The sequence below is a fragment of the Myripristis murdjan genome, chromosome 5 (genome assembly GCF_902150065.1).
Source record: "Myripristis murdjan chromosome 5, fMyrMur1.1, whole genome shotgun sequence".
Classification (NCBI taxonomy): Eukaryota; Metazoa; Chordata; class Actinopteri; order Holocentriformes; family Holocentridae; genus Myripristis; species Myripristis murdjan.
Window position 1 is genome coordinate 5,181,090 of NC_043984.1, and position 26,859 is coordinate 5,207,948.

At 39.6% G+C, this 26,859-nt stretch overlaps 2 protein-coding genes across 2 annotated transcripts; one reads left to right on the forward strand and one right to left on the reverse strand.

The window, feature by feature from the left end:
* Positions 1-4,857: 4,857 nt before the first annotated feature.
* On the forward strand, positions 4,858-5,584 carry LOC115359175 (transcription factor HES-5-like). Its single transcript, XM_030051522.1, has 2 exons — positions 4,858-4,911; positions 5,138-5,584. Exons 1-2 carry the CDS (start codon positions 4,858-4,860, stop codon positions 5,582-5,584), a joined length of 501 nt encoding a protein of 166 aa, XP_029907382.1.
* A 2,093-nt stretch (positions 5,585-7,677) lies between these two features.
* aldh4a1 (aldehyde dehydrogenase 4 family, member A1) lies at positions 7,678-16,193 on the reverse strand. The gene is made up of 16 exons (XM_030052405.1): positions 16,123-16,193; positions 15,952-16,009; positions 14,704-14,797; positions 14,499-14,591; positions 14,255-14,302; positions 13,924-14,079; positions 13,326-13,475; positions 12,926-13,000; positions 12,377-12,564; positions 11,818-11,891; positions 11,288-11,484; positions 10,877-10,924; positions 10,567-10,719; positions 9,890-10,011; positions 9,505-9,623; positions 7,678-9,281 (listed from the first exon to the last, which is right to left on the reverse strand). Exons 2-16 carry the CDS (start codon positions 15,990-15,992, stop codon positions 9,169-9,171), a joined length of 1,671 nt encoding a protein of 556 aa, XP_029908265.1. The 5' UTR covers positions 15,993-16,009; positions 16,123-16,193; the 3' UTR covers positions 7,678-9,168.
* Positions 16,194-26,859: the final 10,666 nt, after the last annotated feature.

Genomic DNA, 26,859 nt, shown 5'->3' on the forward strand with positions numbered 1-26,859 from the left:
CAAAGGCCCTCTCTCCACTAAGGAATGTGTGAGAGCTCCGACTTGCTCCTCTTTCCCACACTTAAGCCTCCATTCAGGGCAGCGCCCCACCCTGCCGCGGCCGCCACTGATCCGTCAGCCCCTCATTATGCCTTGTCCTCAATAGGCCATCTGGACAGCTACCGGGGGAGCCAAGGCTTCTCACACTCTTGGAGTACACCTAGGAGAGCAGGTAGATAATAATGAGAGGGGAGAAAACATGCACTCACACCTCAGGCACACACAAGCAAACTCACAAGATAAAAACAAAACCCAGTGACTTAGAGTTGAATCAGTAGATGTTTCATCACTGATTGTCAAGTCAAAGGTGGATAAGAAGACAACTGAGCAACAAGTCAGTAAATTTCATAATTCACATTTACAGATCGTACATCATCACAATACATATGTACTGTCAGTGAACTATCTATGTCTATACTATACTGCATGCAATGTATATTTATATCATATATTTATGTATGGGTATATGATTGGTTTACAGTACATAATGAATAGTGTATCTTTATGATGTGTTTTGTGTACAGTATGTAGTGCATATGTTACTATTTTTCTGCTTTACATGTATGATAATTTACTGTCTGTACTGTTCATAACAGTAACAATTATTATTTTATTTTTTTCACAATTTTTACCATTACAATTATTGCCTGCCCTGATCTGCTCTTAAGTACTACTACTACTACCACTACAACTACTATTTAAGTATACTTGGGATGCCATTGCAAAAAAGAGATTTTTTTTTCTTTCTTGGCACGCTGTGGTTAAATGAAGTATCTAGTGAACTGTATATAATGTATTAATATGTAGTATGCAGCATATTATGTATCAGTGCATTACTATTTGTAATTGAACTGATGAAAATTCACTTTTTGTTGTTTCTCACACTACAGGATAATGTCTGGTGTTTTTAAAACTGTAATTATACAATTACACTGTGACTGAGTGAAAGGGGAAAGGAGGTATAAACCATTCAAAAAGGACAGTTTCTCTTCAGTGCTACATATTTGTATGGGATGGTTTAATTGATAATAACACAATACCATCAACAATCTGCCATCAAAAATAAACTCCTAAAACCAAGCTCAGTTACTTCTGAAAGCGTCTTAATGCTGACAGAAGGTATTCCACAAAGGCAAAGCTTCCCGCCACAAGTGTCTCAGTCAAGACACGTCTTGACTGAGTATGTCATGTCACATGTCCCTGGAATGCTTTAGACCCGGGACCCACATCAAGGAACGGGGGCGGCTCTCTCCTCTCCAAAGAGGGGTCAGGCGTTTCCCAGGTTCTCTATGTGGCTGCTGGAGTCACAAGGATGCTTGTCGAGGCGGGTGACACTGAGCACCTGCCCCTGTCTTTGTGCTTCAGTCTTGCCCTCACACAACTGGAGTCAAAGCCTGGTTCATGACAACAGTGTCAGGAATGCTTTGTGCCCCCTTTGCCCATCCCCGGCCAGCCAGGAGACACAAATAAAAATGAACGATGTGAGGTGAATGGTGTTGAATGAAAAGTGTTGACGCTCTTGGCTTTTGAGATAACGTGGAGGACACATGGAGAGTTTAGTTGCAAAAGAAGATATCTCACCTTTTGAAAGTAATGACATCTATTATCACAGAATGATCAGTAGCAAAGTCAGTGTAATTAATGCATGGTTAAAGGACAGTGAGTAACTTCAGCCCTTGGCTGACAAAATGATGATTTTCTATATGTTTGAAATATTAAATGATGAAGGAATGGTTTACAAATTAAATTATTTTTATTATTATTATTTGTAGTGAACAACAATATCAGTACCACACTAAAGAAAGAGCAATGACTTTCCTATTGTTCTATGCAGATAAACATCCACTCATCTGGTTTGGAACTCTAAATACTTTTTACAACATTTTAGATACTAATACCAATGTGTGCTGCTGTCCCAAACTAGACAAACAAATCTGCTGAAATGTGTGTTTTGTTTTTTTTTTTTGTTTTTTTTTTTTTGTTTTTTTTTAAGAGACCTGTTGTTTAAAAACTAAGGAATAATAAACATCCTATGAAACTTTTTTGCCTAAACTGTACAAAATTTTACAGGAGTACAAGCAGAAAAGGTAATACTGTAACAAAAGCTAGAATATTCTCATTTTGTTCACAATGTAACACAATTTTTTTTTCAATGAAATAGACTGACTGGGTGCATCCAGCTGAAAGCTATGACCCCTTATTGATGTCATGTATTAAATCCAGTTCATTTATGAAGGAGAGGTTCAAATGAAGGGGAGACACAATAAAGGGTGATTTTTGAGAAATGAAACAACTGAGTCATGATTGTTTATTGAAGAACAATTGGATATATTGTTTTAGACATCCACATGTAACTTGGGCTAACATGGAATTGTGCCACATAAAAAAGTATCTTTTGTTTCTATGCATTTTATATTAACATCTATTGTATTGGAGTGTTAGGAAAACTATGACAGTGTAGCAGTAGTGTTAGACCTTTATTTGTCCCCAAGGGCCGATTGGTTCTGCTGCAGTAGCAATAAAAACAACACAAGGCATGCAAAACAAAAGCCACACATACATAACCACACATAAATTAAAACCATATATAAATACAGGAGTAAAAGGTAAACACATGAAGTTCAAAAGTTAAAATATTAGTAAAAAAAAAAAAAAAAAAAAAAAAAAAAAAGAAGGCTTAGAAACAGGCATGGTTGGAGAGGTGCTGATGAAACCTGTCCTTTACAGAACTCAGCAGTGAAATGTGTGCCAGTGATCGTTCTGCTGACTTCCATCACACTTGTTAATGAGCTTTTATGTTAGGCTGAGAGATGCACACCTGCAGATAGAAGAAAAAAAATAAAAACTGACTCAATAAAATATTTACCAGATAGTGTCATCAGCGATCTATCAACCTGGAACTAGGCCAGCTTACTCAGACAAAAAAAAGACGCAGCTGGCTTGTCTTGCTCAGCATATCTGGACTCCAGTCAACGGTCATCTTATTGTCACTTGCAATGCCCAAATACTTGTATGACTCAACAATCTCAACATCTTCACTGTTAATTATAGCGGCTGCAGGAGGTTGGTGGTGACTTCTAAAATCAATGCCATGTCTTTGGTCTTTGTCACATTCAATTCTAAAAAGGCTCAGTAGCCTACAAATGCAGTTTTGTTAACTTTGTTTTCTTAGAAAGTGCAATTCAAGTTACTTTCTACTTTAAAAAAAGTCATGTCCTCATCTCTCTTTATGTAATAGGTATAAAGTCAAATGGCTCAAAATAAAATGGGATGTTAACAAAGCTTATCTTTTATTGCAATGAAGTCAAATAAGTGCAGCAGATGTTTGGTATGTTCACACTCACAGCTGTAAACTACAGACTCTGGGCATGAATATAACCATAGAGGTGAGAGCAATGTTAAGTGAAGCCGCTGCTGTAGCAATCCAACTCCAAACCTTCACCCTGTCTACATAGTTGACTTGAGTGTGTTGAGTGTGTGGCAGTGTCCCGGCACACGGGCAGCTCTCTGTCCCATCAGGCTGCAGCCTCAGACACTCGGGCTGGCCCCGGCTGACAGAGGTTTCCCGCGCACGGAGCCCAGCTGCTGGCCCGCTCCTCAAAGCCTTTAATCCTGTAGGCCGTGTTGCCCCAACTTTCCCACAGCACGCTTTGAACGCACCAACAATGGACGTGTGCCGCACTCAATGGCGCATTAGTCACAGTCCGCAAAGAGCCGTCTTTCCCAAGAGACGCACAGGGGAATACCGTGTTCATTAGGAGAAAAAAAAAAAAATGGCGGGCACAGATCACCACTAGATGTAAATTAAAATCTGACCATGATAAAGCAAACATCCAGTGAAGGGACTGACTTGATGGAAACATGCCACAGGCTTAATTTGTGTCGTTGCTGTGTCAATTAATCTGATTAAATTCATAAACATAATTGTGAACTATGATGCAGGCCTGCATTAGGCTACTCATTATCTGTCTAATGTAGGCTAATTCATATAGTAGCAAACTAAACATGCCTCTAAATGGTGTTCGTAATTAATAACGTTAAATCTGATTATTTTACATAGAAAATAGGCCTATTTATTTTTGCATCCACATCCTGTTATATGGCTGCAGTGTGCAGTGAAGTGGTGTCTTCATTTATTAGGCTGCATTTAAGTAATGTTAATGTGAATTTTGGTAACAGTAAAACTTTATTATTTATCCAATTATAACAATTTTATGATGGCTATGATGTTGGCCATGTTTTATTTACTTTGTAGAGAAATGACGGTATGGCCACAGCCTGATCTAATCTTACATGGATGTTGAACGAATTGTTGAAAGGAAATCCATTTATTTCAAAACGCGCGGGAAGAAAGTGAACAGCCAAGACGCCTTTAGCAAATGCCTTGATCCCCAGTAATCTGTTTGGGGCTCCCATTCATTAATTGTGGTCAGGTTTTCCCGCCATGCGGCTTGACAGCCTTTCATATGAATGGACCAAAACACATCTAGGAATGTCAAGAAGGGTTAGAGTCAACTTTTCCCACTCTTTCACTCTTTTATTGCACACTCCACCTGTTCCCCTGGGGCATGGTCATTGTCCAAAGGCAATAGACACTCAATTTAGCATGAAGTAATTGAAGCCTTCTTTGTCACTGTAGTGCTGTTCCCGGTCCCCCATTGGCCCGCAAGTGTGGGAACCCCCTGTCAAATCCAGACCCACACACTTTACAGTGGGAAGGGTGTATAAATACAGAGCAGCCCTTCAGACACTCTAAAACCACTGATAACCAACTTTATCTAACAACAATCTAAGCAAGCAAGCCACCTACTTCCCAGGATGGCACCTGTCACAGCTCACAGCGTTGTGCTCACTGGCAAGGAGAACAATAAAGTGAGTATTGCACCTACACCTGATTTCTCTGTCCTTCAGGTCAGTGTGGTTTACAAATCGGATAGTTCCGGTTCTCAGCTCTGATTGGCTGATTGGCTGAGTCGTGTGCTGGAGGCTGCTATAAAATACCCAATAAACTCACGCCTGTGACCGCATAGCTCATTTGAATATCAATGGATACAGGTATATCAAATGTCTAATATGGTGCGTTTTGTCTCCCTGGCAGCTGAGAAAACCAGCTGTGGAGAAGAAGCGCAGGGATCGCATCAACAGCAGCATCCAGCAGCTGAAGTGTCTCCTGGAAAAGGAGCTGCAAGCACACCAGCCCAGCTCCAAACTGGAGAAAGCCGACATCCTGGAGACTGCAGTGAGTTACCTGAAGGAGAACATGCGCCCCAAGGCGCCTGGGACCCCTGTGGTGCTTGGCAGGTCCACACCTGGCCCGGCTTTTGCACAGGGGTTCACCACGTGCCTGCAGGAGACGCTCTGTTTCCTTTCCACGCACAACCAGCCAACCGATTTCAAACACAAGCTGGTGCATCGGTTCAGCCGAGCTCCCCTGCAGGCTGGCAGGACCGGGATATGTCCAAGTCCCCTGGCGGTCTCTCACAGCCGCGTCGCACCGATGTGCGTCGGCGCAGCTGGAGCGCAGCCGCTATGGAGGCCCTGGTAATGACGAGTGTCATGTCCCTCACTGTTTATAGACTAAGACTGTGAAGTCCAGAGAATGGTTTAAGATAAGCCGCTATATTCCCTTAGCCTTTGTCTATTTTGTTGCTGGCCTATAGACTGATCTTCAGTTGGCCTATTGTATGACCTTACTGTGTGAAGGTGATTTTTTGTATAGTGATTATTGGTCCACTCTATTTTTGTATGGCGATAAACCCTATAGGGGCTATGCTGGTAAAAATTATGTGTATCACATTGATATGACTTTACCTGAAAATATAAAATAAATTTGAATATATTTAAAATGGCGTGTCTTGTTTTCAATCACTCAAACTCATAGAGCGTGTTTATATTGTGGGTGCAGGAGGACAGCAGTTTAACCGCACACCCCATGATTAGGGACAGCTAGAAGTAGCCTAACACCCTCCTCAAGTAGTCTACTGTTACCTTGCTGATATTTTATTCAAGGAGATGTAAAATTACTGGTTAAAGATCTGCAAAGTAATATTGAAGTAGTGACCTTATAAGTAAGCTCCAGAATTCAAATTCGATTTTTTAATTAAATAGTTGGAAAATAGATGCTGGGACAAACACCTCCTTTCTGCTGGCCTACTGTGAATAGCTGCACAGCTGGCTTTGGAGGCATATAGAAAATTAATGTAATCAGATTACATTAGGTTTGCTGTGATTGGGTATGAATTCTATGGCCTTATGCTTGGTTATTTGTTTTCTAGTCTTCTCTTTCATCCTCTCCATCCCTCCACAATCTCAAACATAAAATGTCACTCATACACCTGTCAAGATAAGCGCAGACATTATATAGTTATGCGACAAATTTTGGGGTGTTTTAACGAGTGCTTGCCGGTCTGTTACATCACCCTTCAAACAGTGCATGTTTGCTCCACCTTAAGAGCAGAAAACAGGCGCAAGTGCCAAGATTTGAGGCGGGAGAGTGGTGGCAGGAGAGTAAACATGTTCAAAGTGAATGGTCCAGCTGCTGCTCAGGGGACAAAGACACACACAGCCTCCTCCGGAAAGCCCAAGCTCTGACCTGAGCTTTCTCACACTCGCGCCTTTCAGAGCTGTCAATTGGAAGTGTGCGTCCTATTTCCCTCCAACACTCCCAATCCCAGCTTTTACACTTTATTGCTTGTAAGTATGGCCATATGGTAATAAGCAGCTTAAAATTTCCATGTGAATGTGCCAGTAACCACAAAATTGAGGCTTCATTATGACACTAAAACTGTTGGATATCCGACCGTTGAATTAGTGTTGATGTGTTTGTTGAAGGCGACAATGGGCATCTCTCTCAAATAATCACTTGAGATGGTGAGAGAGGTATTCGAGGCATGCGGCATGCAAGCCCGCTTATTATTTTTTGCTCCATTCATTGTGCATAACAATGCATTCCATCTCTTTTATGTATCTGAATATTGGGCAAAGCGATGCCCCCGGCCTGCTTTCGGCCACATTGAAAGGACCTGTGATGCTGAGACATGAAAGAAAATGACCAAAAGGACCACACTCTTTTGTTCAAATGCAAATAAGTTGCATACTTCTGGATCTGTGACCTTTCCATTAGTAATTACCAGATTTCATCTTACTGAGGCCTCACACAGCCCACTTGGAAAAGCTCATCAATTGTTTTAAGTCACTAGGCCTACTCAAAATATTAAGGTCAGAGATGTGATGAGGAATACAAACATCAGGAAAAATTGAGCAAACAAGATCTGCTTAATGCATAAAGCATAAAGTATATGGGAAAAAAAACAACAGTAATGTATGACTTTCAGTGTAATAAAACAAGTTGTTACAATGGAGTGTGTCATTATTAGGCCAAGTGACTCCTCTGAGATGTCGGTGTGACATGGTGTGTGTCTGTGCGAGAGAGACAGTCTGGAGGTGCCTACACACACCCAACATCCTGACATGTAGTTATAAACTCCCTTTGTTCTTTGACAGCTTGGTGTTCCCACAGGACTGGTCCCCAATAAGACTGGTGCCAAATGGACAAAAAAGGAGGGAAGCCGAGACCTTCAAATAGTACACTGCTGACGGGTTATAACAAATAAAATAGTTCAAAAAAGGACAACCAACAAATGTTGATAATAATTTAATTTCTAATGTCAAAAATTTGTTACCTAAATCAATTTACAGTGGAGCTAATGCAGGCACATTATGGATATTGTAAATCAGTTGCATTTGTTATAGGACAGCAGGAGATAAAAATACAAAATACTTTCCATAAAATATACAGTACCCCCCTTAACTGTTTAATACAGAAGCAGGGGGTTAACTCACTATGGACGTAATTAACACTTTAAAAGTGTAATACTCTTTAATCATCTCACAAATGAAATGACATAGATTATGTGTATGAATTAAGGGGTAAACATTAGCATCAGCACGTAGAGCATGATTGAATTAGTGAACAAAGTTATTTGCACCCAGCTTTCAAGCCTGTAGCAGACCTTAATCAAATAGTATTTGTAAATCATCCTACTTGTGTGTTTTAATGAAGTTCCAGATAGGTGAAGACTGTCAAATAAATTGCAGCACAAACAGCATTTACACATCAAATTGGTGTACATTTCTGACTTACTTGATGTAACAGTCTACAAGGTGTCAAGATAGTAATCCCCATTCATCCAGCAATCCAAGAGATTAGAACATGTGAAGAATTACTTTTTGACCCTGGTTTGTTTCACGCCATGTAAGCGTCGGGCTTTCAGTACAAAATGTCCAGAGGAATAAGAATTTCACTCTAACACTATGAGGACGCATGAGAAAATATTTTCCCATTGTTTCCTCTTTTATGAATATTTTAAAAGTATTAGCAACAACAATAAAATTAGAAAAATATTTCATTGTTACAAGAACAAGAATGAGACATGAAAAGCATTTAGTTAAACAGATAAAATCATATGTGCTCTTTGAGATAAACATTGAATATAAACTCTAAGTGTAACACTAGCCAAGTTCTAGTTTAGTAGTGCCCTAAAATATGATTTAATTTTGGTTTGGATTAAAAAAAAAATTTGCTAACTTTGAATACCAATATCCCTGAATGAAAACTCCAACCCACTGACTTTGTCTCTGATTTCACAGATTCCTGACATCACACATGTAACAGAGCTAAAACCTCAGGGCTCTCCAATTGTGAAAGTACCAGTGGTCAAACTCAGATAAACTATGCAGATATGTAAGCTAAATGTGCACGGCAGCACCAAACATCAGGCTGCTGTTGTGTCACTTTGATAGTCTGGGGATCCAAGGATGGAGCCCTGCCACACTACTCCTCGCTGAGCCAGCAGTCAAATCTGCTGAAATTTAGTGCCACCAAGGGGCGCTGTTGAACTGATCCTCTTTCAGAAATCACATTCTTTGTGCATGTCTAGGTTCAGTGCAAGTTTTTCTCAGAGGGAGGCAGGGCACGGCCGAACTTGGATACAGACGAGGAGATGATTTCTCTCCATTTCACTTGCACATCATTACTTTCACAGAGAGGAGGTCTATGGGTCTTCAGTGTGTGGGGAAAAAACTGATGGAGGGCCTGGGCTGGACTGGGCTGCAGTGCGTCATTCCTTCTCAACCCATGTAGGGGTACTTCCATTCTTTGAGTGGGACGTGGGTCTGTTTGACCACCTGTGGCGATGTCCATCTCAGAACGTAGTGTGGACCTCCAGGTTTGTCATTGGTTCCTTGGAAAAGAGGAGGGAGTACTGTTCAGTTTTTAACATCCAATCAGACAGAGCATGCCACTTCCCTTTTTACAGTGATTTTATCCAAAGCATCCAACAGCACCATAGGTGTACACTGTCTTAGTTGTGAACAGCTCAAAAGGGAAAGTGAACCTGTAGTCCTTGCAGTACCGGACTTCTGACAGGTTTTAAAATGCATGAGTGGGAGAGCAAGTATCCTCACCTGAGGCTCTGGCGCCACCAAATGGCTGCTGGGCAACAATGGAGCCGGTGGATTTGTCATTCACATAGTAGTTCCCTGCAGCGTTCCTTAAGGCCTTGGCTGCCTCATCAATAACGCTCCTGGAACAAGTTAAAGATTTGTTAAATTATTGTCTGTGAAAGTGTCAAACACAAAATTATCAAATGACCAAACAGGAAAACTGACAAATGAAAAACAAAAGCGCCATCATGATTGTAAAGATCATTGAGCATAACAGCATTCACATTTCTGTCAAGATCTAACAACACAAGTGTTATTCTTAGTGTTTCTAATCGAGTAAATCTGTTGACAAGTGTGTCCTATTGTTCTTAATAAATGAGCAAATAAGTTGATAAATGTGTCTTACTTGTCTTGAGCAAATACAGCCCCTGTCAGGGCATATGGCGACGTGTTGTCTATCAGGTGCAGCACCTCTTTGTAATTTTTCTCAGGGTAAACATAGACAGACAGAACAGGTCCAAAGATTTCCTGGAGAAAACAAGATTTAACAAAGTGGGCACAAAAAGAAGCTTGTGTTTCTGAGATGCCTTGAAGATGCTTTGTAAATATGTTATTACATATACCAAGATTTCAGTAAATTTCTTACAGGATCCTGCAAATACTCTAATATTTTCATTTATGGAGAGGACAAAGGCAAGGGGGCACATTTTGCTAAGACCATCAAAATCATAATCTGTTCTCAGTTTGTGAGGCAGGGTGTGAAATATGGGTTTGAGCCAGCTTAGTTAACCAAACACCAGTGGATGTTTTCACAAGCCAGATTTAACATGTTTATTTAGGCAATCCATGCATTCACTCTGAGGGTATGAGACTCAATGTCTTGTTAACCAATACGCTCTACATGGGCTTACCCGAATGGACAAGTGCAATTGCTAAAGCATAATTGTTCCATATATTACAAAATAAGTAGCCCAATTAAAGCTCCCTTAAACTGCAACAGTTTGTGCAAATGTACTTTTACAGCAGTGAAATTACTGGCACCCCTTCCCTACCAGAATTCTAGGAAAATCTCTGAATTCCTACCTCGTTCATGATAGTGTCCTGTGGGTCTTTGGTCTCGATGATAGTAGGCTCCACAAAATAGCCTTTCTTGTCATCACATTTGCCCCCAGCAATGACAGTCAAATTTGGGGAGGACTTGGCATGATCAAGCCACTTCTTTATACGACCAAAGGACTACAGGGATAAAGGAAAATGTTTGCAGTCAATTGAAATCCATCATCTTCTCTTAATAAGAACAATAGATGATGCATAAATTATAAAGGAAAAGTAAAGAAAACATATAGACAACTTTAGAAATGACAGATGGCAAATGATATGGTGAATACTGTACCTTATCATCTATCACAGCAGAGAAAAAGGTGTTAAAGTCTTCCACAGGCTGATGAAAAATAAAGGAAGATCATTAGCATAACTTAAGAACCCAAATGCAATTATGCAACTTTTTCTCTTTATATATCATGCTATTTTGAAGTGACTGTTATTATGTTCATAACATGAACATAATAACAGTCAACTTGAATTTGTTAGCTTTCCTCGTCACAAACAAACTGTATTGTGTGCTAGTCTTGAGGGAGCTTATTAGCTCACTCCAAGCTCTACCTGAAGCTGAAAGTCTGAACGTTTTTCATGATATGACACATTTCCTGAGCGCAAGCTCAACAAGCTAAAATATTAAATGTTAAGGTATCCCTTCAATTTTTGTTTTGTTTTCTGGCTCAAGGGCAGCATAGTCTCTACTTACATCTCCAACTTTGATGTTTTTGTGTATGGCCAGGAGTTCCTGTTTAATCTGCGGCCACATGGTGTCTGGTACATACATCCTGGAGCAGGCGGAGCACTTCTGGCCTCCATACTCAAATGCTGAGCGAATGGTCCCTGTCACCACACTTTCAACATCTGCAGACTTGTGAACAAAGTGAAAGTTCTTCCCACCGCACTCTGAAAAGTATGAGAGGTGTAATGAGAAACAGAGAAAAAGAGAGTTGCACGTACGCATCCTTTCCCTATTAGTTTAACTAACTTTACTTCAGGTGTAAGTTTAACACTGAAGTCAATGCTTAAAAGCAATGCAATGTTTCAATCAGATGTGGATCACTGTCATGCAAGAGCAATCATGCTGCCTGACAATCGCCTAAGACCTATATTTGCCTGAAATGTTGAACAAAGTTGCTAGAAGCATAATTTATTTGTATGTGTGCTTTAATGTGCACCTTGGCAATTTGGATTAACAGTTTGATGTGACATGTTGCTGCCGCTAGTGGTGCTGCTCACCTCCTGCCACCCGAGGAAAGTTCCTGTAGATGTCCAGGTTCTGGGCTACCTGTTTCCATAGACGCTTGAATGTCCTAAAGAGAATTAAAAAAACATAAAAACGTGGAATGATACCATATTCAAATAATACAAGACTAATATTGCAATAATGTGGATGTGTGGAAATTCAGGTGGATACAGAAGTTTAAAGTGAAGAAATAATAAATTCTAATAAAGTTGTGGCTCAGACTGGGTGCAGAATTGTCCAACAAATAATAAAATAAAACACAGGTCACAGGACAGAACTTAAGTTACATAACTAACTAAAAAGGTTTGAAATGTAAGTATGATATAAAACATCAACGGTTATTTTATTTGGATGTGAATGAATTTTTCAGTGCTATATTTACACTTTGGGAAAACGTTACTTGGTATTAATTACTCAGTATTTCAAAGTAAATCGATACTATTACTGTGCCTTAAAATAAAAAAAATAAAAAATAACTTTTCATGAGTGAGTTTTTCCTTCTTCCAAATATCTTAGTTTAGAATGAAGCTTATAATAAAGAAATGTCCTTACGGCACACTGCCAGTGAAGTTGATGCCTGCTAAGTGTTGAGAGGAGGTGATAGCGTCGCCAAACACTGGCCCATCAGCCGGCAAAAACTGGATGATGTTGGGGGGCAGACCACACTCACGTAGGACTTTGTAAACAGCGTAGCTAGCAGACATGGCAGTGTCGCTAGGCTTCCAGAGTACTACATTACCCTGAAGGAAAAAAAAGGAGAAACAAAAACAGAAATAAAAAAAAGACAATGACAGGAAACAAGAAACAAAAAGCATCCAATTAATAGTATATAATAGTAAAGATAGTATGTATATGCAAGATCTTGCTTTTTCCATGAACTACAGTGACCAGACACTGAACCAAAGTTAAAGATGTCAATTGTTGATTACTCAAATGAAATTATCTTCAATCATGGGGGCAGAGACAATTTCAAGAAGGATTGAGACAACTGATTCAAAGACTGTTCAAACTGAAGGAGACACTAACTAACTATCCTAAATATTTTGTACTGAGTTGACAGAGATTCTGACACAATACTGGATCAACCGTCCTTGCACTTACCATCAGAGCTGGGGTACCTGCCAGATTTCCACCAATAGCAGTAAAGTTAAAAGGGGCGACGGCTGCTACAAAACCCTGAGGGAAAAGGTAAAATTAGATAATAAGACTTTTGTTCCAAAGTGAGAAAGCAGCACTAATACCTTAAGAAAATTTTAGAACTTGTTAACCCAAGTGCTTGGTTAACAAAAGTATAACAACTTCAGATGAACCACTACATTTTAGAAATACTGAAAAAAAAAAAAAAAAAAAAAAAAAACAGGTAAAGATTTTTTTCTTAAACTGAAGTGTAGCATTTTGGAAAAGAGCTCTGTCCTCATACAGATGGCAACAATCCCAATGAGGTATATGATAATAAGGGTGTACTCCCTTATTTGACACATGTAAGTTCAAATGCTCTCACCTCCAGTCCACGATAGAGCATAGTGTTGGTGCTGCTTTCTGCGTCTAATGGCTGCTGCCCCTCCAGCTCAACAGCATGTTTGGCATTGAATCTGAAGAAGTCAATCAGCTCTGCAGCAGCATCAATCTCTGCCTGTATGACTGTCTTACCCTAGAATACACAGGCAAAACAGTGTATAAAATGAAAATAACAATACTCGTAGAGAAGAATTTCTTGGACAACAATGCAGCCAAACCAATACATACTAGGGTCTAAATATTGAATATGCCACTAAAGTAAATGCACAGACTACACAAATGTACTGCACTGCAATCATAAATGCCAAACACACATGATTTCTCTTTCTGAAAAAGACAATTTGTAGGCCAGGACATCTCTGTAGGCCCATTATGCTTTGTCACACATTTTGCAGCTCCCACAGTTTGGATACTGCACATGTTCACATTGTGATTTTGATAGTACTTACTAATTTGTTCATCCGTAGCATGAACTGATACATCATATATAGCCTATGATATACTGATTTATGTGTGGTAGGTGTTCAGTTCAGTTCTAATGATACAGTGTAACTGTAAGGCCATTAAGAACATTACCACACCTGTCCAATCATGGTCTTGGCGAGGATTTCTGCTCTCTTGGGTCCGCTGATGACATCAGCCGCCTTGAAGAGAATCTGGGCTCTGTCCTGAACAGGCTTCAGGTCCCACTCTCTCCTTGCTGCCACAGACGCCAGGATGGCTTTGTTGATGAGCTCCTGTATCCAACACATTCAGGCAAGAAGAAACAATTTGTTACAATTTGGTTATTGCATGAGGCATTTTCCCTCAAAAATACATGTTTAAGTCCCAATGTAAAAAAGGAACGAATAGAGAACAAAAATATATAGTGTAGTACATCTGAGACATGGTGCCTCTCATGATGCAAATTACCTTGTCAGCATAGCAGAACTTGGCCAGCTTATGTGAATGATTGAAGGGCTATGAAAAGAAACAGAGAGGAAATGTAAGTGAGAGTTATTAGACTACAGAACCTAATGAATCTTATCAAGAAAAACTTCTGGCCGCTGATAATAACAGTCAGACAATTATTACAACTAAGTTCACAACTTTTGTCGGTTAGGCTACCTTTTTGACAAATGAAGTACAGTTGCTGTAGCTGATGAATTAAACTTACGGATAACTGATATCTAATGTCTTTGGTCCACACATGTTCATCTCCAATCACACAGGGGATCTCCTCGGTCTTCCCTTTCAGATCACTCAAGGCCTGAAAAATCAGTCAGGCACAGGACAGGCACAAAAAATGAAACTCAATTTAAATTCTTTAGGTATGTATATTGCACTTGTGTTGGTGAGATCATATGCATATGCATCCTAACCTTCAGGAGCTCTTTCCTCTCTGCACTGCCTTCCTTGAATCCCAGAATGGGCTCATTCTTCACCTCAACAGCTGCACAAGGAAAGGTTTTGAACCTTAAAAACATAAACACACACACACACACACACACACACACACACACGCACACACACACACTGCATGAATTTTATGCTACTCAAAAGCTTTACTAGCTTAACAAGATATTACAGCTTTTTTACAATGATGTAATCCCATAAAATCCCATTTCTGTTCATTCAGAGCTGGTCTGCAGGCTGTCTGAGTAAGGAATCAGGCCAATAGTACAGATCAGCAGACTGTGCTTTTGACCTGCTCAGGGTTTAACTGACCATGAAAATCTTGGTCACGGTGAGAGGACGCTGAACTCTTTCAATGAATAGACAGGAGCGCCCACAAATGGTTTTATCTTGAACCACATAAGTGCTGTGCCAAAATTTTGATAATCCCACTTTGACCTCTAATGCCTTCTCTCCTGCGTGTATGATTAACTACTGCAGTCTAAACTTTCCAAACTGAAGGTCATATGGTAGATAGTGGCCAGCTGAGATGGAATAGCTAGTCTGGTGGCACACAGAACATTTTACTACCCATTTTCTTTGTGATACACCCAAATCTCCCTGTCAGAGATAATCTACACACATATGGCTGGGACTGCACACTGAGCTTTTGTGTTTATACATTATGGCCACCAACTGGGAAACATAACAAACATCTGCAAGTCAGAGAATCTGGGTCGCTCAAAGTTTCTCCCAAGTTTTTACAGGTGGTGCAGCAAAAGCAGCATAAGCTGGCTTTTAAAAAAGGGGTTTTGGGAGCCCAGAAACGCTTGTGACAAATTAAGTATGCAAGGAGTATTTGCGACTTCAAGCTTCCGGGAACTGATAGGCTAGCAGGCGGCATCTTGTTACGAGGCCATCACAGTTAATGTAACATTGTTGAGAGGCCTTGAAGCAAAAAGCAACTTCGGTGCCCACTACCACAATAGGTTGGCCTATCTTACATTATTGCGTAACATGCTGGACAAAAATACTCCAAATGAATACTACCAAATTAGCAGTGCAATTACACTGTCAAAGCATGCTAGCCTTTCTGTTAGTGAAAGGCTAGGAGTGTCCTGTCTTCCAAATTAACGGTCAAAGCACAGCACCGTAGTTAGCATTAATGACATTTTGAAAAGTCAAGCTTGAGGTGAAGGAGTCTCGTGTATGCTCATGTGAAACAAGGTACCTACCCCCTCCAAGACTGGCAGAGAGCCGTTCTTACGCGCAGCATGTCTCAGTGAAATGATGCTAAGAGAAAATGATGAAAACACAAGTGAATACGCCTTCTAAGAAACCAATTCACCGAGCACTTAGCTCATGCACCAAATTTCGATAAGATACAGGAGAAATATTGATTGAACCTGTTTGACTGGTGTACCGTCAATGAACGCACTGTGGAACGTACTATCTCCTCGTGGGGATGTTAGTTTTTTTTAAATGCCATGTTTCATTTTACTGTTGTAAAATAGCTCATTTTTGGACAGCGTTTCCTATTTAATAGAGAGTTTGTATTTAAATTGTGTGTGTCAACAGAATTAAAATAACGCATATTATGTTTTCATGACAATTGTGAATTTGTTTCTAGAAAAGTCTCGCCTTTCTGGAATGGAACTCTCCACAGGCAGCGAGGGCGAGTCCAGATGGGCCAATCAGCGAAAAGGAAAATATCCTCAACCAATCACGGATCACGTTTATGATTTCAGAATAGGGAGCTCTATTTTTGACAGATCCCTGATCTACGGATCACACTGGTGTCACCTTCATTCATGCCCAGGTGAATACACACGGAATACTTCGGCTTACCTTTTAAATGTTCCTTAAGTGTCCCATAACAGTAAACTGTGCAACACGCTGCCTCTGGGTATCAGCATGACAGGCTCGCTTGGTATTTTTAAAAGGAAACTAAATACCTTTCTTGTCAATCTGGCTTTTATTTTGGAGTAATGTTTTCAGTTCACTCATTGACTTTCATTAGGGCCCGAGCGCTGAAACAGCGCGAAGCCCTATTGTTATTGTAGTGTTTTTTCTTCTCCTTCTCCTTCTCCTTTCTTCTTCTTATTATTATTACGTCAAAATAAACCTTAATTTGACCCCCTAAACATGCTCCAAAACTCACCAAATTCGGCACGCAGGCCAGGTCTGGCGAAAAATTTGATAAAATGGACAAACGGACCCCCTAAGTGCAAAAATGGGCTCGGTAGCGCCACCTAGGCACACAAAGGCAGCCCCTGCAGCCCACAGGAATGTGCTAGAAAGACCAAACCAACACCGAAATGTAGGTCTCATCAAGCCCTACAATTCACGCACTGACACCCCCGACCTAAAACCAACAGGAAGTCCGCAATTTGCGTTGCAAAGTCACGTTCTCGCCCAAAATTCAACCTTTGAACAAAATCTATCTCCTCCCAGGGCGTAAATGTCAGCGGCTTGAAAATTGCACAGATGACAGAGGACACAGTGCTGAACAAAAGTTCTGAAGGATTTCGTCATTACTCGATTAGTTTGGATTTTATAAGACCTCCAAGTCAGAGTGACCAGAGCCAAAACCTCATTTTTTCCCATGGAGTTTGGTGTGAAGAGGCTGACCTTTGGCACTAATTAAGCTCCTGGAGTCTAAACTAAAAGTCTGACGGCTTTGAAAACTATGCAGATGGAAAGAGGGCAAAAATTCCTACAAAAATATGTAGTTTTGATGTGGATTGGACCAAGTTTGTGGTAGCTGTGAAGAGTTTTCAAACATTTTTGACTCTGGTGTGCTCTGCTCTGCACTCTGCCTGGACATGTGACTCACTCTAGCTGCCTCAGGAATGCGCAATACACACCCATTGTAAGAGCTCAGAGGGAGCAGAAAACACTCTCAAACTAAAACTGCCATAACTCAAAAACGGTAAAAGATAGCAAAATCATGTAAATGGGAGATTTATAGATCCGAGTCTCGTGCCTCGTTTAAACTTTGAATCAAGTCTGTAACTCAAACGGTGATCGAGCTGTGACCCCTCAAACAGGGGTGGGTTTTCTGGATTTTTCCATTGGATTGAATGAGGATTTCTCTGCCTGCATTTTGGTGTGATCATGCCACAGCTGCCAGTACTCAAGTCAGTCACACACTAGGACATGCTAAGGGCGCCATCTGCTGGAGGGGCACTGCTAGTGGCCAGAGGGGCACCAGCAGCGAATGTACTACCAGTGGGTTTTTGTTGGCGTCGTGTGTGTGTGTGTGTGTGTGTGTGTGTGTGTGTGTGTGTGTGAGTGAGTGAGTGAGTGAGTGAGTGAGTGTATGTGCCTGCATTTTGGTGTGATCATGCAGCAGCTGCCAGTAGTCCTGTCGGTCACATACTAGGACTTCCGCGGCCTTTCAAAATAAAAGCCCAAAACTCTTTCAAAATAAAAGCACCGAAAAATACCCTCAAAACTGGCACAAAGGGACGAATTATCTGCACTTCGACATGCGCGCCATCCCCGACGTGCACGGGGGGGGCGAGGGCCCGTCCAACGCTGCTTGCAGCTTTAATTTAAAATTTTTATCCTTGCGTTTATTTGACTCAATTTTTATTTTATTTTATTGAATTTTATTTAGTTAGTTAGTTTTTATTATTGTAATTTTTAATCCAGAATATTTTTTATGTTGTCTATTGTTTTTATTTGTTTATTTATTATTTTATTTTAATCTTGCTATGTGAAGCACTTTGGACTGCATGTTTGTATGAAAAGTGCCATATAAATAAAGCTTAGTTGAGTTGAGTGAAGTAACTGGAGTAAGTTGTTTCATTTTCCCCATGTATGGACCATCTATGTGAGATGCACACCCCTGTGATGATGGCATGATTCAGTGTCATGCTCCAGTCTAGGACAACTCGGGTCTCCTTCACTTTAGCTATAACATAACAACCCTGTCATAACAGTAAGAAAAACCTTCTGAATAGCCTTTATGGACCATGGATCACTGTAGTTAGCCCAAGTGCACCATGAAATCTGAATTCACTACCCTTGGTGTGTGCACTTTGCGCCTTAAAAAGGTGGAACTGGTTCCTTCCTTCCCTCTGTCCTCACTTGAGTGCTCTTCATGTTTTAATGTGATACCTTGCATATAATAATCAATACAATCAAACTGCCCTGCTTTCAATGATGATTTGAATCTCAGCTGGAATATTTCTGGACAGGAAAAAAGTATTTAGCCTAATACGTAGAGGGCAGGATTACTATGTGATTAGAAAACTGGATTAGTTTGAAAGGCTAGGGTTAACATCATAGCTGATGCAAGAGAGTGTAAGAATAAATGTGAGATGTGAAAATAGAGTAGTACATGAGATGGTGACCATCTCACATTCTATGCTTTTTTTCCCCCTATAAAAATACATCAGAAAGTAATACACTGTATGTGCAATATGTTTCCTACAGGGGAATAGTGTTGTGGGCTTCTGCAAAAGTGGAAATATTAATTAGCTCCCTGGTCAGCAATTTGTAGGCCTGCTGTGTAACTGATGTAAGATCTGTCAGACCTCTCAGGAAAAATGCCAAAAAACAAAACAACATATATGTATGTATGTATGTATGTATTCATTAATTTATTCATTTGTGGTTGAATTTTTGGTCTAAACAAGCTTCATCAGGGCATATGCATTCATACCAGATCTTCCAAGCACACAAGTAGCCTATATGCTGGTGTCAGACAGGAATGGAGAAGGAAGTTATTTTCTGTTCAACATAAATTCATTTCAGAGGTAGCCGCAGTGGTTCTTGAACTGAATGACTTTCACTCACTCATTGATGTGAGTGATTGCAATAGTTGTGTTGTGCATATCTTGTTTCTAACTACAAAGGATTTTAGAACCTATGCTGACTAAACTGTACTATCTTTAAACACCCCATCAAACAAGAATGGTTTATTTACTTATTTCCTTATTTGTTTGCTTATTTATGATAGACTTATTCAGTTAGACATTTCTTCACGCTCACTCTTTTGACTGATCTTTTGTTTCAGTGACTGATACTTTCCTTTTGAATTCTTTGTTTCTTATGTGCTGCATTCTTTTTTGTTCTTGAGTGATATATGGAAGAACTAGAAGCTACTGTAAACTGGAGTCAAACTCCTTGTATGCATAAGCACACTTGGCAAATAAAGTTGATTTGATTTCATGTGTTCTCAGGCTGAAAATGTATTTTTTCATTAATTAATTAATTCATTCATTCATTCAACCCCTTTTGCAATGTTTGCAAACATGGAAGTAAAGCCTGTATTTGTAGATTTGCATTTTGAGTTTTTTTTTTTTAAAGAATGTAAAAAGTGATACTAAAATCACCTCAAAAAGTCTGTCATTATATAAAAGGTATATAACACATACAGTTAGTTCCATAAGTATTTGGACAGTGAGACAATATTCCTAATTTTGCCCTTGTACACCATCACAGTGGATTTGAAATGGAGTAATCAAGACGTGATTGAAGTGCAGACTTTCAGCTTTAATTTAAGGGGTTGAACAAAAACACAGCATTAACTTTCTGACATTACAGCCAGTTTTGCACATTGTCACTCCATTTTCAGAGGCTCAAAAGTAATTGGACAAACTACACATAACATACATAACTATAATTACAAAGGATTACATTCAATATTTGGAGGAAAACCCATGGGGTTTTGAGTCTGGAAGCCATGGACACCATCACCAAATTTTTAGTTTTCTCCCTTGAGATGCTCTTCCAAGCCTTTACTGCAGCTGCCTTCAGTTGCTGCTTGTTTGTGCGTCTTTCTGACTTCAGTTTGGTCTTCAGCAGGTGAAAAGCAGCTCAGCTGGGTTGAGGTCTGGGGACAGACTTGCTTTCACACTATGTATTGGGCCATTGTCCATCTGCACTGTAACATGTCATCCTAACAGTTTGGCTGAATCTGATCAGATAGTACAGCCCTATAAACATCAGAATTCATCCTGCTACTTCCATCAGCAGTCATATCATCAGTAAACACTAGTGACCCAGCTCCACTGGCAGCCATACATGCTCATGCCATAACACTGCCTCCACCATGCTGGACAGATGGTGTGCTCTGCTTTGGGTCATGAGCTGCTCCTTTCATTCTCCTCACTTTTCTCCTCCCATCATTCTGGTACAAGCTCATCTTCGATTCATCTGTCCAGAGAACCTTGTTCCAGAATCGGGCAGCTATTTTAGATGTTTTTTTTTTTTTTTTGCCTAGTCTAATCTAATCTAGTTTAGTCTATTCTGGCCTTCCTGTTCTTGAGTGACACCAGTGGTTTGCACCTCCCTGTTTACCCTCTGTATTTATTTTTTCACAAATGTCTCTTGACTGTAGATTTGGACAATGATACTCCTACCTCCTCCAAAGTGTTTTTGACTTCCCTAGATGTTGTGAATGGGTTTCTCTTCACCAGGGAAAGAAGACATCAGTCCACCACTGTAGATGTCTCCCGTGGTCTTCCAGGTCTTTTGGAGTTGCTGAGCTCACCATTGCATTCCTTCTTTTTCAGGATTTACCAATCATGTCTTGATTACTCCATTTCAAATCCACTGTGGTGGTGTACAAGGACAAAGTTATAAATATTGTGTTACTGTCCAAATACTTATGGAACTAACTCTATACAATATGTAAAATCATTTAAAATACATAATTTTAATTTAAAATTGCACACATGCTCTTTTTTCCATTTACAGTTTTTTTCAATCGCTTTTTCCAGTATAATGAAACTCGGATCCACTTTGTTGTCATATTCATCTCCAAACCACAATAGAAGTTTTCTTTTGCAAATGTGTACATACCTTTTCATTGGATTCACAAATTTTTCACGCTCTTTTGCACAACACTTCTCACATGTGTCATTTACATGGCCCTGACTCCACTGACTTCACTATGGTAGTCAAAAGCAAAACATCTGCTCACAGCTGATAGAAATGACCTGCATCACTGTGAAATCACTAGTGTACCTGCATCACTACCCTTTCCACAAATCACCATTCACCAATCAATCAGTATGCACCTACAAAAAAGGAGGCCTATAAATTGTATTCTGTATTTTTTTTCAGCTCCTTAGAGTTTTTCTGTGTAATACTGTATGTGAATTACAGTATTTCAGTTTTTTCCATCAATACAGTAAAATTTCACTTCAAAGTCTTTCTAAGTTTGGATGCAGTTCTTTACTGTAAGTTCACATTTGAATGTGTAGCACACAGGAGAACCTTGTTCAAACTGACAGCTGTGTTTTCTATTCTTTTGTCAACATGTTACAGAACAGTAGAGCTGATTGAAGGAATCTGCTCATTTGGGCAGAAGTTGAGTTGTTTGAGGGAAATATTGGCTTTTGCTACTTGCTTTACAATATGTAACTATGTAAATTGTCAAAAAAAAAAAAAAAAAAATATGACTGCAATACACAGGAAAAAGTAAGGTTGAACCTGCTCAGCCTGAAAAGGGTATGTTGCATTTTGGTGTTGAGTATGAAGTGAGTGAGTGGCTGGATTAACTCGCTTGACTGCAAGTTGTATTGGGCGGTGACAAAATGTGCTTTTGCTGCATGTTTGAAATGTTTTGCCATGGTAAGGGCCTTTTGCAAACAAAATGTGTTATTTTGGGAAGAGCGCCTCTCATTAGGCCTATGGATTAACTGTTTTGATACCATGGTTTCTGAGTTGACAGAGGAGGTAAAGCGATCGAAAAAAAACTGTAGTAGGCATCGGATTAGCCAACGACATAGGCACTGTGCAACTTCTCTATGCAAAACATAAGGTTTCCACAAGAGGACGCCATTGCTATCAGTGTGAAGTACAGTACAGGCTTGTTTCCCAGTTAAAACTGGTTCAAGCCAGTGAGAATTTGTATGTTTTGCAGACTGACAGCTTTTACACATACAGAGCACTTAAACTGTGTGTAGCAAGATTATGGTCTGCCATGACAAGGCTGGCAGCCATGTAGGAGTTGATTAACACAAATCCTTCATGTTTTTGGCTCAAGAAGCTGATTCATACTCATAAAGTTGTGGGTGCAAATGACAAGCGTCAGACCTTTTATATATCTATCAAGGATAGATGGATCGTTGACTTCTATTGTAATCCTAACTCAGTAACTCTTTATGCTATGCTGTAAATTTCATAACGTGCAGCTCAAACTATTATCTAGTTTAATATGTGGCCCAGAACATGAACAGTCACTTTTAAAAGTGACAGCTGTTGGTTCCATTAATATTAGTTTGTTCATTTCAATGTTTGAATAGCTTCAATTACCCAAAGCTCTCAGGATTACATAATGGCTCAATCTGACTTTGAAAGCATTTGTACTTGTGAAACAGGACTTTATTGAGGCGCTGCTCAGTTCAAAGGCAGAATGGTTGAAGTGCAAATGAACAGAACAGCCCTATTTCAAATCCAACATTAAGACTGAATAACTTTTTTTTTTTTTTTTAAACTTATTTATTTATTTGATAGGTGATGGTGGAAAGCCACAAGAAAACTGGGAGACATGGAGATTACACGTGATACAAGGCCTAAGTCAGATTAGACCCTAGAAAACTTTGATCATATGGTTTGTACCTAAGCCAATTGAGGTATTAGGATGCACTGAGAGGAAGTAGCCCACTCAGAGAATGAGAGCTGTAGCTTGATGTAAATATCCTGACACTCTTCTTGAAATGAATTCTGGACTGCTTCTGAGTAATAAAACACTGGATTTGGGGTTTTTGCTCCCACAGCTCATTTTTAAGTCAACTCAGATATAAAGTTCGTTGTATTTGAAATATCAAGGTTACTTGTACTCAGCTAATCAGCTCAATCAGAGTAGTTCAGCAACACTGATTTCTTAGTTGCCTCAGCTATAGACCATATTCACACGGCGGCCAATGTTGTGATCATGTCTTACTGCTGTGTTCCAGGTTGCACATCGTACAAATGTAGGGAATCTGACAAAGTGTTGTCATGTCACTGCTCCCTGATTGATGAACAACTGAAAAGACAATGAATAGTAAAAATCTGAAGGGTCATCAGGCCATATTTCAAGGTAATCAACATATTTGATAACCCATTAGCATTCAGTCATTTCCTAGCTAACGTTACCGTTTGATAGGGTTACATGATCAGAAAGGCATACATTAATTCTGACATGTTCATGGCTTCTCACGTCCGGACATCTGAGTGAAAGTGGGTTCTATGGACCATATTCACATGACGGCTCAGGGTGGGAAGCTCCAATGTTGTGATCATGTCTTACTGCTGTGCCCCAGCTTTTATCTTTTTTCAAGGCGGGGGAATCTGACATATTGCTGTTGTTGTCAAATTGCTGTCCCTGCTTCCTGATTGATAAACAACTGAAGAGACAATGAACAGTGAAAATCCAGAGGGACACCGGGCCATATTTCAAGGTAAAACATTTTTGATCACTTACTAGCTTCCATTAGACAAAAGCTAACTTTAGCGTTCAACTACTCCCGAGCAGATGTTGCCATTTGATAGGGTTATGTATGATACGATAAGTAAAAAGTAAATAATTATGAAATATAAACAAACCTCTTGGACACATTTTTTAAGTCCACTTGCTAAAGCTTGGAATTAAATTATGTGTTGCAGTGAGCATAATGTCACATAACTATACTGAGTTCAGCAGAAAATTTCTGAGGTCGGGTTAAAACACAGCAGGACAGCTAACGTTACACTGCAAGCTTCAGCACAGCCAGTGGGTTTACCTTATATGACGTTATGCTCACTGCAACACATACTTTAAATTCAAGCTTTAGCAAGTGGGATAAAATATGTATTTATTTCATAAATATATTAAACATATTTCATAATTATTTACTTCTTGCCTATTGTAGCATATAACCCTATCAAATGGTAATGTTAGGTAGCAAGCGGTTGAATGCTAACGGTAGCTGTTGTCTAACTAGCTAGAATGTGATCAAATCTTTAGTTTTACCCTGCCATATGGCCCGATATGCCTTCATATTTTTGCTTTTCATTGTTTTCGCAGTTGCTGATCAATTGGGAAGCTGTGAAACAACATTTTTAAACTCACACTCCACAGCACAGCAGACTACTGATCAAAATATGGCAATTTTTTTTTCTGTTTGTTTGTTTTGGCATGATCCTTTTGTTTTCTGTTTTACTCAACCAACACACACCTCATATTATTCATAGCATTCATACACCTCCAGACATCACTGATACTCATGTCTACACCTCACTGAATTTATATTTTTGATATTGACTTTAATAAATTTGAGTTTATTATTGTTAAGCTTGGCATGCGTCTCCCTCTTTTTGTTGTAGCCTTTGAGCCGGTCATAACAAAGTAAAATGTGACTCAACAGCTTTTTGCTTTTGTAGTTGAGTATTTTTACTCACACTATTTTTCAGTATTTTTCATGTCATCAGTGACTTTAGATAGCGACTCCTGTGTGTGGTGTATTTTTGCCAAACCTTGTCTGTTGAATATACTTTTTTTTTTTTTTTTTTTTTTTTTTTTAAATACCGATAAAGGCTTTGTACTGTGATGCTTAGTTTGCTGATATTATTTCCTGCAACTGATTATTACTAGCTAAAAATGGGATACTATGACATGATCTTGTCATGACTTCATTATGGACTGATTTCCATATAACTGGTGCATAGATAAATCAAAACACAGCTTTATAGGCACATTTATTGCACTGATTCTTAATTTTGGTACATCAGTGAAAGTCACTGTGTCTTGCCCAACCTAGGGTGGTAAATTAAGTTCAACATAGTGACACTGTATGCTTAATAAATGAATAGTTCATTCTGTTCTTCAGACCTCAGATTCAGAGGACAAAGCTACAAAAGGAGTGGACATTGGCCCTCTCATTGTTGAAGAGGAAGGTGGAAACAAGCAAGAGTTACTGGCAAAAGACATTGTTGATGTTGCTGAGGAGCACATCATTCTGCATGATCTAAGACATGTTGCAAATGCCTTTGCAGTACTGATGGGTCTTCTTTTCTGCCTTAACGCTGACTATCCCAGAGGACTGAAGTATACAATTGAGCCTCACTCTTATTCTTGTATTTTACAAGCACAGAACTCAGGCTATTTTGTATACCTTTTTAGTAGATAATTTTATTTTATTAGTAGAGAAATGTTAAATAAGTGGCATTTGTCTTAATTCTTAGTTATGCCTCATGTTAAGTGTTTCAGTTTCCCAGAACAGTCAATCAAATATCCTGTACTAGGAAACATATCAGAATATTCTTAACAACCCTGAAAAAATTGGTGGTTTTGTGCACAGAGTAAGGAATTTTAAATTAATACCAAAATGGCATAAAATGCACTTAAAAAGTTCCATTTATGTAATTTTAATGGGTCCCTTATTTAATTCCTGAAACAGTAAGTGAAGAGTTGTTAATTGCTCCTTGGTTTTACCTTTATTTGGTAACCCTGAATTTCTACATAAAACACAAAAGCCCAAATTTACACCACAAATGGAAGCCAGCACTTTCAGTATATTATTAAATACAAATGTCATGTTGCACACTCATGAACGAGCCCACAAACTGGTAGGAAAGGAAGAACAAAACAATTTCTCCAGATGATTGTCCCTGGAAAAAATGTTATATTTCATTATTTTGTGTTATGAATTATAGTGGTACTCAAGATTTTTTTTTTTAATTGTACTATTTACAAGCCATATATAGTCAGACTTCGCATGTGCTGTTGTCTGTTCCAAGACTGATGTAGACACAGTCTTGAGTGGAGAATGTTCCAGGACCGATGTGGACATAGGGGTAAGGCTCGTCTTGATGGGTCTGCCTGACCTCATCCAGACGAGCAGTGGTCTCCTCCACCAAAGTAAACATCCGTCTCCACGGGCTCTTCTCCTTCTCCTCCTTTGTCCTTCTCATTCCAAAATAATCAGTGAGTCTGCTGTACCTGAAGCTGGGCATTCCTGTCAGCCTGGACTTGGAGCTTCTCCTCCAGTGCGGTCCTTTACTTCTCCCACTCCTGCTCCTTCATCAGCTACATGCTCGTCTTTGTGCTGCTGTCCTCCTCCATGCTCCTGACAGTATTTTTCCAGCTGTCTTCCTTTTGACTCAGCTCTGTTTTGCAGTCCTTCCATCTTCTTTCAGTCTCCTTCCGGGCACACTGTGCC